Raw genomic sequence first — 14,216 nt, 5'->3', positions numbered from 1 at the left:
TGAGGGTAAAGGGATATTTCATAGACTATTTTTATAACCCTTAAAGCCTTTATCCCAAATAATCATTGTATTTTAATGATAAAATGCAGCTAGAATTAGATGAATCATAGAAAAATAGGGTGAAATATAGCTTAGTCAGCATTTCTAAAATATACCTTACCCATCTAAGCAGCATCCAAGAGAACACAGCACAGGTATGTTTGTTTAGGAGGGTTCAGTTAAATCTGTTTTAGGCAGGAACTGAGCAGATAAATGGCAACATGGAATTAAAAAACAAAACATGAATGCAGAACATTACAGCAAGATATAAAACAAATATAACTTTTATATGTTCATAACCACACTAGGCATTATGACTGATGGTGTTATCCAGCTTGCTCCAATTTGGGCAATAGTTATACATAATTCTTGAAATTCACTGACCATTTTCATAAAAACAAAGTTTGAATTAAGAGTATATATATTTTCTCTTTCCTGTCTGTATTCACAATCTCTACATTTACATACATCCTCAGTGAGTTACCCTAACTCCAGGTCTTTTATTACTAAGAGAACCAGCACAGTTCTATTTGCCAGTGGCAACATCCTTAAAAGTTAATAATAACTGATAGATCACCAACAGGTTTTGACCTAGTTCCTTCTCCTTTAGAGCAAAATGAACTTTCACCTAGGTGTAAATATCCTTCAAACAACTCCTTCAAAAGCACTCTATACAGCCATTTCCATTTTAATGGTCGGGTGAGGATTGTAGCCTTCAATCTGAAAGTCTTCAGCCTTGAAGTCATCAATTTTCTCAACTTTTCGAAGGATTTTGAGCTTGGGGAAAGCCCTTGGTTCTCGCTGGAGCTAAAAACACATAAGGCCATTATTTTGCCAGATCCATACAACCTGCTTTAATTTTGCTCCCTGTGTCCCTTCATGAAACAAATAACAGTATTTTACCAATAAAGTATCAATATTATTTTTCAGGGGTGGAATACTACAGATACCTTGTCCCTGGTTATTCAATGCTGCTGACCAATTCTCTCGCCCACATGGAGAGTGAAGGGTGTTCAGTAGAATCACATGGTGTCAGGAGCCTTGGTGGCTCACCAGGTTTAAGTTCTTATAATCGACTGCTCTTGGTAAATTTGTTAAAGACAGGGCCTAGTCTTCTACTTTAATAAAAAGTAGCTACAGAATGGTTACTGGAGTCCCTTGAACCCTAGCCCAACTGTCCCTGGCAGAAAGGGCAAAGAAGATGACACGTGTTGACAACAGAAAGGGATGCAAGCCAGGACTCCTGGGATGAACAGACAGCAGCAATGAGGACATGGACACAGGTCACGACCACACATAGCATTCCGTCCAGCATGACTGGAGCAGACTGCCAGAGAGGAGCATTTGGATGAGCCCTGGGTCACCCTCTAATCACAGCAGCCAAGCTCCTCAAAGACTTGCCAAACCCAGACCTAATCCAGAAGGGGCTAAAGGTTTTTGGTTTGAATTCTTTTCCTTGAGGTTCATTAAGCACACTCATATTTTTATTGCCATCTTAAATCATCCTTTGTTGGAAATACATAAGACATGACCCCATAAAACACGTAGAAGAGAACATAGGTAAAATATTCTGACATAAATTGCATCAATGTTCTTAGGTCAGTCTCCCAAAGCGATGGAAATAAAAATAAACAAATGGGACCTAAACTAACTACAAACTTTTGCATAGCAAAGGAAACCATAAACAACACCAAAAGACATTTCTCCACAGAAGAAACACAGATAGCCAATAGGCACATGAAAAGATGCTCAATATTGCTGATTATTACAGAAATGCAAATCAAAACTAAAATGAAGTACTATCTCACACCAGTTAGAATGGCCTCATTAAAAAGTCTACGGGCTTCCCTGGTGGCGCAGTGGTTGAGAGTCCGCCTGCCGATGCAGGGGACACGGGTTCATGCCTCGGTCTGGGAGGATCCCACGTGCCGCGGAGCGGCTGGGCCCGTGAGCCATGGCCGCTGAGCCTGCGCGTCCAGAGCCTGTGCTCCACAGCGGGAGAGGCCACAACAGTGAGAGGCCCGCAAACCACAAAAAAAATTTTTATAAAGTCTACAAATAAATGCTGGAGAGGGTGTGGAGAAAAGGGAAACCTCCTACACTGTTGGTGGGAATGTAAGTTGGTGCAGCCACTGTGGAAAATATGGAGGTTCCTCAGAAAATGGAAAATAATATTACCATATAATCCATCAATCCCACTCCTGGGCATATATCCAGACAAAACTAATTCAAGGATACATGCACCTCTATGTTCACAGCAGCACTATTCACAATAGCCAAGACATGGAAACAAGCTAAATGTCGGACAGATGAATGGATAAAGAAGATGTGATACATCTATACATACAATGGACTACTACTCAGCCATAAAAAAGAATGAAATAATGCCACTTGCAGCAACATGGATGCAACTGGAGATTATCATACTAAGTGAAGTCAGAAAGGGACAGGCAAATACCATGAGATATCACTCATGTGAAATCTAAAATATGACAGAAATGAACCTATCTATGAAACAGAAACACAAACAGAGAGAATAGACTGGTGGTTGCCAAGGTGGGGAAGGGGTGGGAGTTCAGGATTAACAGATGCAAACTAGTATATATAAATGGATAAACAAGGTCCTACTGTATAGTACAGAGAAGTATATTCAATATCCTGTGAAACCATAATGGAAAAGAATATGAAAAAAATGTATATACATGTATAACTGAGTTTGCTGTACAACAGTAATTAATACAACACTGTAAATCAACTATACTTCAATTAAAAAAACAACAACAAAAAACATCCCCAAAACAAATCCTTTGTTGGCTGCTGTAAATTATGGAAGTGAACACAGACTTTTCAAAGTTCAGACCTAAATACTGTATGTTAGCATAAAACTAAGGGAAAATATTTGCATTTAAACACTCTTCCAAGTAAAAGAATGAATTAAAATGCCACCTCTGGGAAGGTCCTAAACCTTCTGGTCCAAAGATGGCTCCTCCTCTGGTACTGGTACCTCTGGTACTGGTACCTCCGGTACTGGTACCTCCTGGTACTGGTACTTAATACCTCACAGCACGTGAGTGTCTGTGGCCGCCTCCTCTGGTACCGGTACCTCCTGGTACTGGTACTTAATACCTCACAGCACGTGTCATGTAAAGTGTCTGTGGCCATTGAGGCCTGTCTGCCTTGTCCCTGCCTGCCCACCACCACCCGCAAACCTGGAAGCAGGTCCTCTTATCTCTGTCAGAGCACTGAGGAGAACACTTATTACAGGAGGGATGTTTTCCATATCGACCTTTTATCAAGAGAAGGTACCAAACCCCAAAGTGTGACAGAAACATTTCTTACCTGAATTTTCAGCGGCTCAATGTGATTCAGGTAAATGTGTGCATCTCCCAAAGTGTGTACAAAGTCACCTGGCTAAACCCCACGGGAGAAAGCAGAACAGTAAATGCTTTAGTTTGAATTCCTTTAAAACACATCATGTAAAAACACATGATACAGAGTATGCAGACATCCCAAAGCTTTTCACAAGGAATTTAACCAGCGTCAATTTTGAGAAAAGTTGATTCATCAAAGTTATAATAAATAACCTATATGATCCCGTTAGTTTATACAGAGCAAAAGGACGGGAAAGCTCCAAGGAGGTTACAGAGTAAGCCAGTTCCTCATTTACATCTATCATATTTAAAGACTAATTGGAGATGAAATTCTCTGCAATTAGTTCTTCCACGTTACAGGATCTAAGAGCTCAGTGCTTGGGACTTGCCTGGTGGCACAATGGTTAAGAATCTGCCTGCCGATGCAGGGGACACAGGTTTGAGCCCTGGCCTGGGAAGATCCCACATGCTACGGAGCAACTAAGCCCGTGTGCCACAACTACTGAGCCTGCGCTCTAGAGCCCGTGAGCCACAACTACTGAGCCCACGTGCCACAACTACTGAAGCCCATGCGCCTAGAGCCCACGCTCCACAAAAGAGAAGCCACCACAATGAGAAGCCCATGCACCGCAACAAAGAGTAGTCCCCGCTCGCCGCAACTAGAGAAAGCCCGCGCACAGCAACGCAGACCCAATGCAGCCAAAAATAAATTTTTAAAAAAAATCATTAAAAATAAGAGCTCAGTGCTTTAGGCTGGCAAAACCCGTTCCTCCCTGAGAGGAGCCCACCTTCAGGCCCGTGATGTGTGCGATCATGTAGGTGAGCAGGGCGTAGCTGGCGATGTTGAAGGGCACACCCAGGCCCATGTCTCCTGACCTCTGGTACAGCTGGCAGGACAGCTCACCGTTCACTACGTAGAACTGGCAAAGGGCATGGCACGGGGGTAGGGCCATGAGAGGGAGATCTGAGGAGATGGCAGAGGAAAGTCAGGAGGGGCAGTGGTTTTAAAGAACACAGCTCTAGGCAAAGCGAAACAGAACCAACTCATACAGCAGAGATGGTGAGAAAGAGCCACTGCGCCAGCGACCCCCGTGACCCTCACAGACCGTTCCAACCCCAGGGATGGCATACGGTCGACAACAGCGACCTGTCCATCAACGTGAGACTTCTGTGGATGCATGCTGACAACTGAAGCCATGCTCTTCTACCCGAGCTGAAATGAATTACTTGTGCTACCACCATGGCACCAAACCACAAGTATAGGAGGAATGAATTCATTTGCAGGGGCCACAGGATATTGGCCACTCAGGCACACCTTCCCGTATTCAAAATCTCTATCATAAATGCAAATATTCCACTCTGGGTATTTAGTACACCTTGGTAGAGTTTAGTTTTACAATATAATTGTTTAAAATGTTCATAATAGTGAGGGGGAGGTGATCTGAAATTCCATCTGCCTCAATTTAAAATGTTAAAATTTTCATGTGTATTTTTATAGGCAATTTAAAGCCCATAAAATACAAATTTCATCTGGGCCCAACCTCACCCTCTGAAGGTGAAAATGGGACCACGTGCGACATGGCCAGGGTCACAGGGGCAGCCGGGCAGCCTCTGCAGGAGGTACAGTTAAGACATGGCAGGGTGACTGGGATGCAATCAACCTTTTGGATTCCAAGCACACAGGATGATTCTTCTGTCGTCAGGGTTGGTTTTGATTGTGTCAATCACTTTTTGCAGTTGATCTACTCCTTGATCTGAATAATCTGCAGAATTGGCAAAAAGAACACGTCACACGTAAATCACAGCATCCCATGAGAGGGTCTCGGAGGTCATCGACCACACTGTCCTCCCACGGCCTCCCCTGGCGCAGTTACACGACAGCCAATGAACAATACAAATGTCTTATATTTTGTCGGGTTATATTGAGTCTTGGCTCCTAGGTCTGTCCTCTGGAACCATAACAATGTCTATTTCTTACCTACTTAAGAGTCCTTTAAATACTTGGCCGTGGTGCCCCTCCTCCCCCTTCTCCTATCACTAACCTTCTTCAGCCTCAACAATCTGTTTCTTCCAGTGGTCCCCACAGGACGTAGTCTCTATACCATCAACCAATCTTGTCACGCTCCACTGCCAGGCACAGGGCTGGATCTTCACTAATTTACCCTACAATACACGGTCCAACTAACAGAGGATGAGAATTCCTTTTTGTCATCTAGACACTATCCTTCCAACACTCCCACCTAAAATTACAATTTAACAGCCAAATACCTACTGACTGTAAATATCAGGAAACCTCTAATTATTATACCACCTTATACTTTTGTCCCATTTCTGGTCTCTGGACTTTTAAGTCCCTGCCTCCTTCTGAAATGAACTGGAAGCCGAGATGTGCAGAGCTTCACATCCCTCTGGTTAAACTTCCACTTATTGGAGTCAGACTATGCTCAAGTCCAGTAGTTCTAAATTTGGGGAAGAAAGTCCTATCACCATCACAGTTCCAGAAAAGTAACATCAAAGATTTAAAAGAAGATGAACTGTGAAGGAACAGTTCTGTATCTTGATTGTGGTGGTGGTTACATAAATCTATAGGTGCTAAAATTGCACACAAATCTATAAAGCTGGAGAAATCTGGTAAGTGCTGTGGGTTTTACAAATGTTAATTTATGTGAGAGGTTACATTTTCTTGGGCAATTTCCTGTGAACCTATAATTATTTCAGGGTAAAAATTAAAAACAAAACAAAACAAAAACTCTTGTACTGAAATCCAACAGCTAAGCGTTCATAGAACTCTAAACTAAGGCCATAATTTCATCAGGTCCCTCAAGGAAGAATAAATAATTGAACATGAGGCAGGATTTAAGGCACAATTAAGCCAGGGGTGTAGCCTCACATCCTGAGGATGTCCTAGGACGGGGGCTACATTCTAACAACAGAAAGACCATTCACCTGCAGAGAAACTGGCCCACAGAGCATTTTTTTTGGTGTGTGGCAAAATTTATATAACATTAAGTTGACCATTTTAACCATTTAAAGGTGTGCAGTCGGTGGCGTTAAGTACATTCCCAATGTTGTGCAACCATCACCACTATCCATTCTAAATCTTCTTCATTTTCCTAAACTGAAATTCTGTACCCATTAAACAACTCCCCATCCACTTTTGGTCTCTGTGAATTTGCCTATTTCAGGTTGGCATAGCATTTTGAACTTACCAAAGTTGCCACCATTCCAAAGACTTAGCCATTTATTGAAAAACCCAACATCAGGCCCAAATCCCTCCAGCTGGCTAGAGCTGAGGTGTGACTGTCCCCTTTAGATGGCACAGGCTTTCCAGGTAACTGGTTTTTGCCCAGCCAGCAAACTGTTACTTCCTGTGTGTATGCACATGCACGGCGTGCCCGCACACACACACCCACCCCGAGGTAGGCATTTGCTTTTGCAACTCCTGACCTAGGGATGGGGGGACAGGAAGGGTCAAAGGACCTGGACTGGATTCTGTGACAGTCAGCAAGTGGAGCCACTAAGTGACAGAGGAGGGTGGGCGCCCAGGGGTGAGATGTTTCACCTTCCTCCATCTCACCAGGACGGGGAAGAGAGGGTGACCAGAGACCGGTCCCCAGCACCACTACAGTGTGCTGGGCAGCTCAGTCTTTAAAAGGGAAGATCAAGGCCGCCACAGGGCAATCCCTGACACTCTTGTCCCCCAGATGAACTTCCAACCCTACACCCAACACACTGACCAACCACCAACCGGGTCACTATCTGCTGATGAACAAGGTATGGAAGGTGCTAAGACCCAGCAAGTGCTAACCACCCTGCTATGATCTGACCTGATCCTCCACCTGAATCTGAAGCGCCCCTCACAAGGTCCAAGTTATACATCCACTTCCCCATCTCCGGTTTCCTATCCCCCAGGCTTCACTTGCAACAATGGAACAAACTCAGGCTGTGAGAGGCACTCAGGAAATCTGAGGCCCCACTCTGTCTCCTCACCTGAATCCATCTCTTTGTATTCAGCCCCAAAATGCCTCCACTGAAAGCCATAAACTGGGCCTAAATCCCCTTCTGCTCTGGTGGAGAATCCCAGGCTGTCCAAGAAGTCTCGGGACCCATTTGCATCCCAGATTTTCACTCCCTTGGAAGACAGCTCCTTAGCGTTTGTGGATCCCTGGAAGAGATGGGAGAGAGCAGCATCCAGTGAATTCTATGCCATCAGTCGATCCCCCAAAAGCCTCCCCCTAAGTGGGCCTGTGCTGACAGACAGGGGACAGCACCTGACACATCCCATCATTAAGCAGGCTGGTCCCAGTCCAAACTTTCTGAGGGCCCCCAGGATGGTCCAATCCTTCTTTGCAATCACGATCTCCAATCGTTTTTCCTATTCCCCTCAACTAAAATTCGAAACACCTCCAAGTCCTTTAACTACTTCCATCTCATCTAACAGTTTTGTGTTTCTTAACTAAATGTGTTCTGTGTCTAAGTGTGATACCCCAGGATGAATCTAATGCCTCATGTGCAATCTGTTTGGTGTATCTTAGACCTGGTATATCAGATATTTCCGCTGATTGGCCTAATCAGTCTTAGCTTTTCTGGCAAATATGTCAGTCATACATCTTACAAGTGCCACTATCAAGTCATGTTTACCCCCAACCTATATTCGCAAAGTTAAGGTGTGGGTTTTGGGGGGTTTTTTTTTTTTTTTTGGTGCCAAGTACAAGCTTTATTTTCCTCATGTATTTTACCTCATTAGATTTGGCCCATGTCATCCTAGCCTTTATCCTGATGGTGCATCCAGGTCAAGGACAGACCCCACCAGCCTCTGGGTATGATACGCTGTAAGGTTCCAAGCAAGGCTATGAGGCCACACACACCTGGGCCCCATGCCTCTCTTCCTCCCTTCTCTGACCAGCTTCCTGACCCCTCTAGACTCACCATCTGCACCCAAAAAAGAGCACAGCAGTAGTAACCACCACCCATATTACTGTGAGTAGAAAATACAAGCAAAACGCTTGGCACTCGACCCAATATTAACTATTGCACAGACCATACATCTCCATATTGCCCAAAGATCCCAGCTGAAGTGCAGGTAAGCTCTGACTGCCGTATTTTTTTTTTTTTTTTGCACCGCACAGCACGTGGAACTTCCTCGACCAAGGGTCAAACCCGTGCCCCCTGCAGTGGAAGCACGGAGTCTTAACCACTGGACTGCCAGGGAAATCCCTAACTCCTGTATTTTTGAGTCACCCATGGAGTGATGATCAGAGGTTGAGTCTGATGTGTTCCTGACAAGGATTTATTAGAATCCTGCACTCAAGCTTTAAGATAAAACAAGCGAATACATTTTATTTCTGAGCATCTCAGTTCCTCCCTTTCTGTCACTGAGTTTGTACTAATTTTTTTCACTTCCAACAACTCATTTCTCAACCCTTCGCATGTGGCTTCAAAAGTCTCCCTTCCCATCTATTCAGACTGGGCTCTAGCTGCTTTACAAACGTCCTCTTCTGAGATTTGCGCTGATGTATTTGGAAGTAGAAGCTCGCTGTCAGTTGAGATAGGCCAATGCAGAAGAAAATACCCCGAGAATACAGAACTAAGGGAGACTGGATTGAATCCAAATCTAAACCTTTTCTAAAAGGTGTTAAGAGGTCTTGGGCCTGCTTTGGCCCAAGACAATACAAGCCACATAAGTGCCCTGTAGAAGGGATCCCAACCTCTAGCCCAGCCCAGAACAGAGCCCATTTCCTCAGGTACCCTGTGACCAGCACTGGCCAGAATATCACTGGTCTGAACCAGATGGAGCGAGGGGAAGCCCAGGTGTGGCTGCTGCCATCACGGCACTCTAGCTTGTTACTCAAGAGACCCTTCCAGCTTATCCCAACACGAGAGCACAGTTGGGATCTATATTCAGTGATCACTCATGCTGAGTGCCTACTGTGTGGCAGGCTGTGTCTCAGGGGATGCAACAGTGGACAAGAGAAATTCTCTGCCCTCATGGAGCTTCTAACACTTTTCTAAATTTAAAAAAAAAAATTTTTTTTTTGATTTATTTTATTTCATTGATTGTCTGCCTTCACCCTTGAAGGGGGTAAAGGGGGAGGGCAGACCTTATACATAAGGTATTTCTCTGTAGAGAAAACAAAGGAGGGGTGGGAGGAGAGGGTGAGGAGGTAATCACAGTTTTAGATCCGAGGCAGGGAAAGCTCACTGAACAGAGACTTGAGGGTGAGGGAGCGAGTCATGCTACATGGAGCAGAAGGTTCCAGGGAGCAGGACCAGCGGGTGCCTGGGCCCTAGGTGGGAATGTCCTGGTGTGCTCGAAGATTAGCAAGGAGGCCAGGATGGGAGGGGCAGAGTGAGCGGGACTCTCGCGGAGGCCAGAGCTGAGACCGGATGGTAAGGACCTTGGCTCCTACTAAGTGAAATTGGAGCCATTAAGGGCTTTAGGCCGAGGAGTGACATGGTGTGACTTTTAAAAGGATCTAGCTGATGCTGTACTGAGAACAGATTATTGATTTCCAATAGCAGCAATTTCTTTACCTTGATAAACCACAGCAACTCCTCCAAAACACCCTTCCAGAAAACACGTTTGGTTGTCAGCAGAGGAAATTCATCTGGAAAACAAAGTTTATTGTATAATTTCAAGATGGGAAAACAGAACATGCCATCCAACTTTCTCTGTAAAAGCAAACTGCTCCAGGACACAAGGTCCTGGAGTGACCACAGAGCAGCTGGAAAACTGCAACCTCTGCTACGTGGGCACCCCCGGATCAGAGTGGAGCTCCCAAGGCTGCAGCCCCAAGTCAGTGACACAATTCAGACCGAGACCACCCTCCTGTGCCCCTTGACCACCAGACACAGGAATTCCACACAGTGATTTGGGGCAGGGAACAGGCAGGGATGCACATGTACACAGGGAAAGAGCTACCACCCACTACCTGGTTAGCGTGAACCCTTCATCACAGAGGTGCGAAGACAACACATAGAATGTGACCTAGGACAAACCCTGAAGGCTCCTATTCCATGATTATCCTGCCAGGGATAACTTGCTCAAGACCACGGGATAGTAGATACTGCCCTGGCCCAAAATGAATAGTTTCTAGATAGTCGCAAAGAAAATTAACCTCTGTTCTTTTAAGTGTAATAAAAATAGTTAACTGTTTAAACACTTGATATGCATGATCCTATTTGATCCTCAAAACAGCCTTCCTTGAGGCTCCATTATGACCTCCCTTTTTACAGACACCAGGAGGTAATACGTAAGTTTGCGTCAAGCAATAGAGAAAACTGTAAAAGCTTCTCTCTAAATTTGGTACCTATTCAGTCGACATTATCACTTGTACAGGTGCTACTCATGTAACAAGAACAGATTCTTCAAGCACCTGCTTCCCTCCATTTTGAGGATGATTTCCTTCATTTTGAGCACATGGGGACGCTGAAGATGGGAGAAGTTAAGCCACTTGCCAAAGGTCTAAGCAGAGGGGCGGGGGTAGAAACGAGGTCTGTGGCTCCCCGGACGCCACTGCGCTGGAGCTGCAGGAAGGTGGATCCCTCTGCTCAGACAAAACTCCCTAGGCTGTCCAAGCCACATCGGCCACTGCAGCCCCGTATTTTCCAGTCTCTCCAATGGGTGGGCGGCGGAGGGTTTCTCCCCTGACCTGGGTCAATCTGCTTCACCAACAGTTGGTCTCCCCACTCACAACCGCCCTCCACGCCTGTTTCAACTTTCGTCCGGTGCCGACCCCCACCCCGCCCCTCTGTCCCCTGAAAGCCCCACCCTAACAGCCCCCTAGACACACTTCTTCCCAGGAGCCACCCTGTTTTAAAGACAAAGACAAATAAATATGAACTCCTACTCGGACTCTGCGTTCCTGTTTTAAGGTTTAAGAGGAAAGCTGGTTCGCGGGACCAGATGGCAAAACTGTAGTGAACCACAAGTTCCCGCCCCTGCTTTTCGGCTCGCTCCTCCCAACGCGGCCTAGCCCACGTCATCTTCGCTCCAATTTTTAAAAACTTTGCAAGGCGGAACAGCAGACGCGGAGGGAAGAGGAGGGGCAGAAAAGGGGCCCTCCAGCCAAGGCCCCGGTCAAGCCCGAGCAGATCCTCTCCCACCCTCTAATCTGGGGCAAACGCTGCAGGATCGCGCCCGCTTTGGGGAGACAGCATAACTGCGTGATTAAGAGCCAGAGGACCCGGTTTTACCTCCCAGCTCTGTCCCTCCAGTCCGTGTGACCCTACGCAAGTCATCTCTCTAATCCGAGCCTCCCTTTCGGCGTCTGCAAAGTGGGGCCAAGGCCGCTTCCCCTCCTCGCGGGGTTGAGGTTGAATAAACGCCTCCGACAGGGTGCCGGTGCCCGTGCGGTCATCCTTCCGAAAGCCGCAGCGGAGGATGTGCTCGATCTGCCCCAAGTACTGCAGCTCCCCGTGCGGCGGCGGCGGCCGCGACTCGGCGCCCTGCTCCTGCGCGGCAGGCGGCGACATCGGGCGCGGAAGCTCTGAGCCGGCGGCGGGCATGGCGCGGCAGCGGGCGAGGCGACCCACCGCTTTCAACGGTCCTCTTTTCCCGCCACCGCTCATGAGACTCCGCCTCTTCCTGTGACGTCGGCCCCGCCCCGACCCCCTCGGGCCCCGCCCCTCGCGTCCCCTGGGCGCGCTGGGCCGCCAGCTGGGACCGCGCGCTTTCCCGAATCACGTAACCTTTATGGCATTTTAAAAGTCAAGAACCTTTGGCCTAGAAGGAAATCCTAACGCTGTATCTTGGTGCGTTGCCTGAGACAGGCCGCCCTCGTTGGAAAGATTCAGGGTCGACCGCACCTTTCGGTGATCAAGGGGACCCTGAAACAATTTACACGTGTTCGCGCAATCGAAAAACAAACAAAACCCTGTTATCTGAGGTGTTTCCTACAACTGAGGGAGGCTGCTGCAAGTGATTTGCATTTCCATTTTCCCCCATCCTCACTCAAGGCCGGCAGCTGGAGCAAATAGAATAAGGCAGCTTTTTTACTTGATTAATAACAGCCAGCCGTTTTCAGTTTTGAATACCAAATTTTTCAGTTTTAGCGTAACGTTTATAATATAAACACTGGTGGGTAGAAAATATTTGATAATGAGTTTAAAAGGTACTAATACATGTACATGCAACAGCAGTCTTTTGAATCACCTGTTTATTGAGCACATAGTAGATGCTCAATAAATTTCTTGATGTCGCTGTGTCTAGGGTTACCAAGGAGGAGATGTGGGCTCTCTCTGAAACATACTAAACACAATTTCTTTCCATTCAATAAAGTCGATGGTTTTTCCTTTTTCTCCCCTCTCCTCCCCCCATCTCAACTTTATTGCCTGTGGAAGATTCTCGAATCTTTCTGCTAAAGGGCACTTCTCAAACTCAAGGTTAAAATTTTTGTAACAGGAAAACATTCTGGGAGGAGATAAATATCTTTCACCTGCAGCTCTGCCTAATCTGCTCGGCAAAAACAATGTTGTGTTTTTGTGTTTTCTTTTGGGTGGAATGTTCTTGCTCTTTGGTTGTATGAGTGCTCACAAAGGGTAAACTGAAATGCACTGGATAGCAGATGTTTTAGATATATTTAATCTATTAAACCTATCTAATCCGTCACCTGCTAGGCTGGCCTTTCCCAGGTCAACTAGATTCATCCTTCCCCTCCCCCAGCACCTTCCTCATCCCACCCCCCACGCCCACACCAGTGTAATGATAGTATTAAAAAGTCACCTGTATCTGCTTTGGGGATGATGGCCGTCCTGTGTTGCGCTGTACTGCTTGGATGGATGGGGTGGACGTGGTGGCTGTCTCCAGACGCGGCGGGCTTTTTTTCTGATGGTCATTTGGGCAGAGACTGCTCTGTGGGAAACCTGAACTCAGAAAACAGGCTTTAGACAGGGATGGGGACTCATGTTGTCTGCCTTAGCTTGAGAGCGCCCCTGGGTGTGAGAAGCTCAAATGCGATGTGGAGGTGCAGTCTTCGCTGCGAGGGATCGTCCCACACATTAATTACCGCAGGGCTGTAGGTGCCTGTGCAAGGCCAACTAAATGCAGATAGATATTCCCCCAATCCCACGGCGAGCAAAAGTGTCTCCACACATTTCCAACCATGTGCCTGGTCCCAGGCTGAAAATCTCCCAGATTACCTAGTTGCAGTTACTCTCTGTGTTTATTTCCCTTTTGTTATTTTGAGCTGAGTTTAATTGTTCCAATTGAATATCACTTGTACCACAGGGTTAATCTTGGGACACAAGTGTAGACTCCCCCGCCTGTGTGGAGACTCCTCTTCCATTGTAGTACTTGGAGGACCTTGGTTTGATGATAATGGAGAGAGAACGGTTTCCTTCCCGGTTGCTGCTCTATAAACAAATGATCCTCTCAGACAAGCTTATTATTCATTCATTCATCCAACAGCGTTTACATCATAGTGCCTACCACGAGTCACCAAGGAGCAAGATAGACAAGGTCACTCTCACAGAACTGACACTCTAGCCTAGAGGAGCAATTTCTAAATCTGAGAACAAGACATCTGCAGAGAGCGACAAGTGCTATGATGATTACATAACTGGGTTCAGAGAGAGCACTTTAGATCCCACCATCAGGTGAGGCCTCCCTGAGGAGGTCACATTTGAGCTGAGATCTAAATAGTGAGAAGAAACCAGCAGGGGATGATCTGGGGAAAGAGCATTCTAACCTCAAATGCATTACAGCAGCTTTCACAGCACTCACATCTATAAAAACGCAAAATAAGGATGATATTGATGCTGAATCCTATCTCATTCTAGGAAGAAATAATAATTATTAATGGATCC

At 46.2% G+C, this 14,216-nt stretch overlaps 1 protein-coding gene across 1 annotated transcript; it reads right to left on the bottom strand.

Annotated features, from left to right (window-relative positions):
- Window positions 1–307: 307 nt before the first annotated feature.
- On the bottom strand, window positions 308–11,930 carry TYMS (thymidylate synthetase). Its single transcript, XM_024757909.1, has 7 exons — window positions 11,746–11,930; window positions 9,945–10,080; window positions 7,401–7,575; window positions 5,072–5,173; window positions 4,199–4,374; window positions 3,379–3,450; window positions 308–846 (listed from the first exon to the last, which is right to left on the bottom strand). Exons 1-7 carry the CDS (start codon window positions 11,916–11,918, stop codon window positions 709–711), a joined length of 972 nt encoding a protein of 323 aa, XP_024613677.1. The 5' UTR covers window positions 11,919–11,930; the 3' UTR covers window positions 308–708.
- Between the last annotated feature and the right edge of the window lie 2,286 nt (window positions 11,931–14,216).

Source organism: Neophocaena asiaeorientalis, unplaced genomic scaffold (genome assembly GCF_003031525.2).
Source record: "Neophocaena asiaeorientalis asiaeorientalis breed wild unplaced genomic scaffold, Neophocaena_asiaeorientalis_V1.1 scaffold142, whole genome shotgun sequence".
Lineage (NCBI taxonomy): Eukaryota > Metazoa > Chordata > Mammalia > Artiodactyla > Phocoenidae > Neophocaena > Neophocaena asiaeorientalis.
This window is presented reverse-complemented; position numbering and strand designations above follow the sequence as displayed.

Coding starts and splice junctions, on each gene's coding strand:
- TYMS (XM_024757909.1), bottom strand. CDS start 11,918: ATGCCCGCCGCCGGCTCAGAGCTTCCGCGCCCGATGTCGCCGCCTGCC. Junction 5,174..7,400: donor ATACAAAGAGATGGATTCAG/GTGAGGAGACAG, acceptor CCAATTCTGCAG/ATTATTCAGATCAAGGAGTA. Junction 847..3,378: donor TTGAGCCGCTGAAAATTCAG/GTAAGAAATGTT, acceptor ATGTGTTTTTAG/CTCCAGCGAGAACCAAGGGC.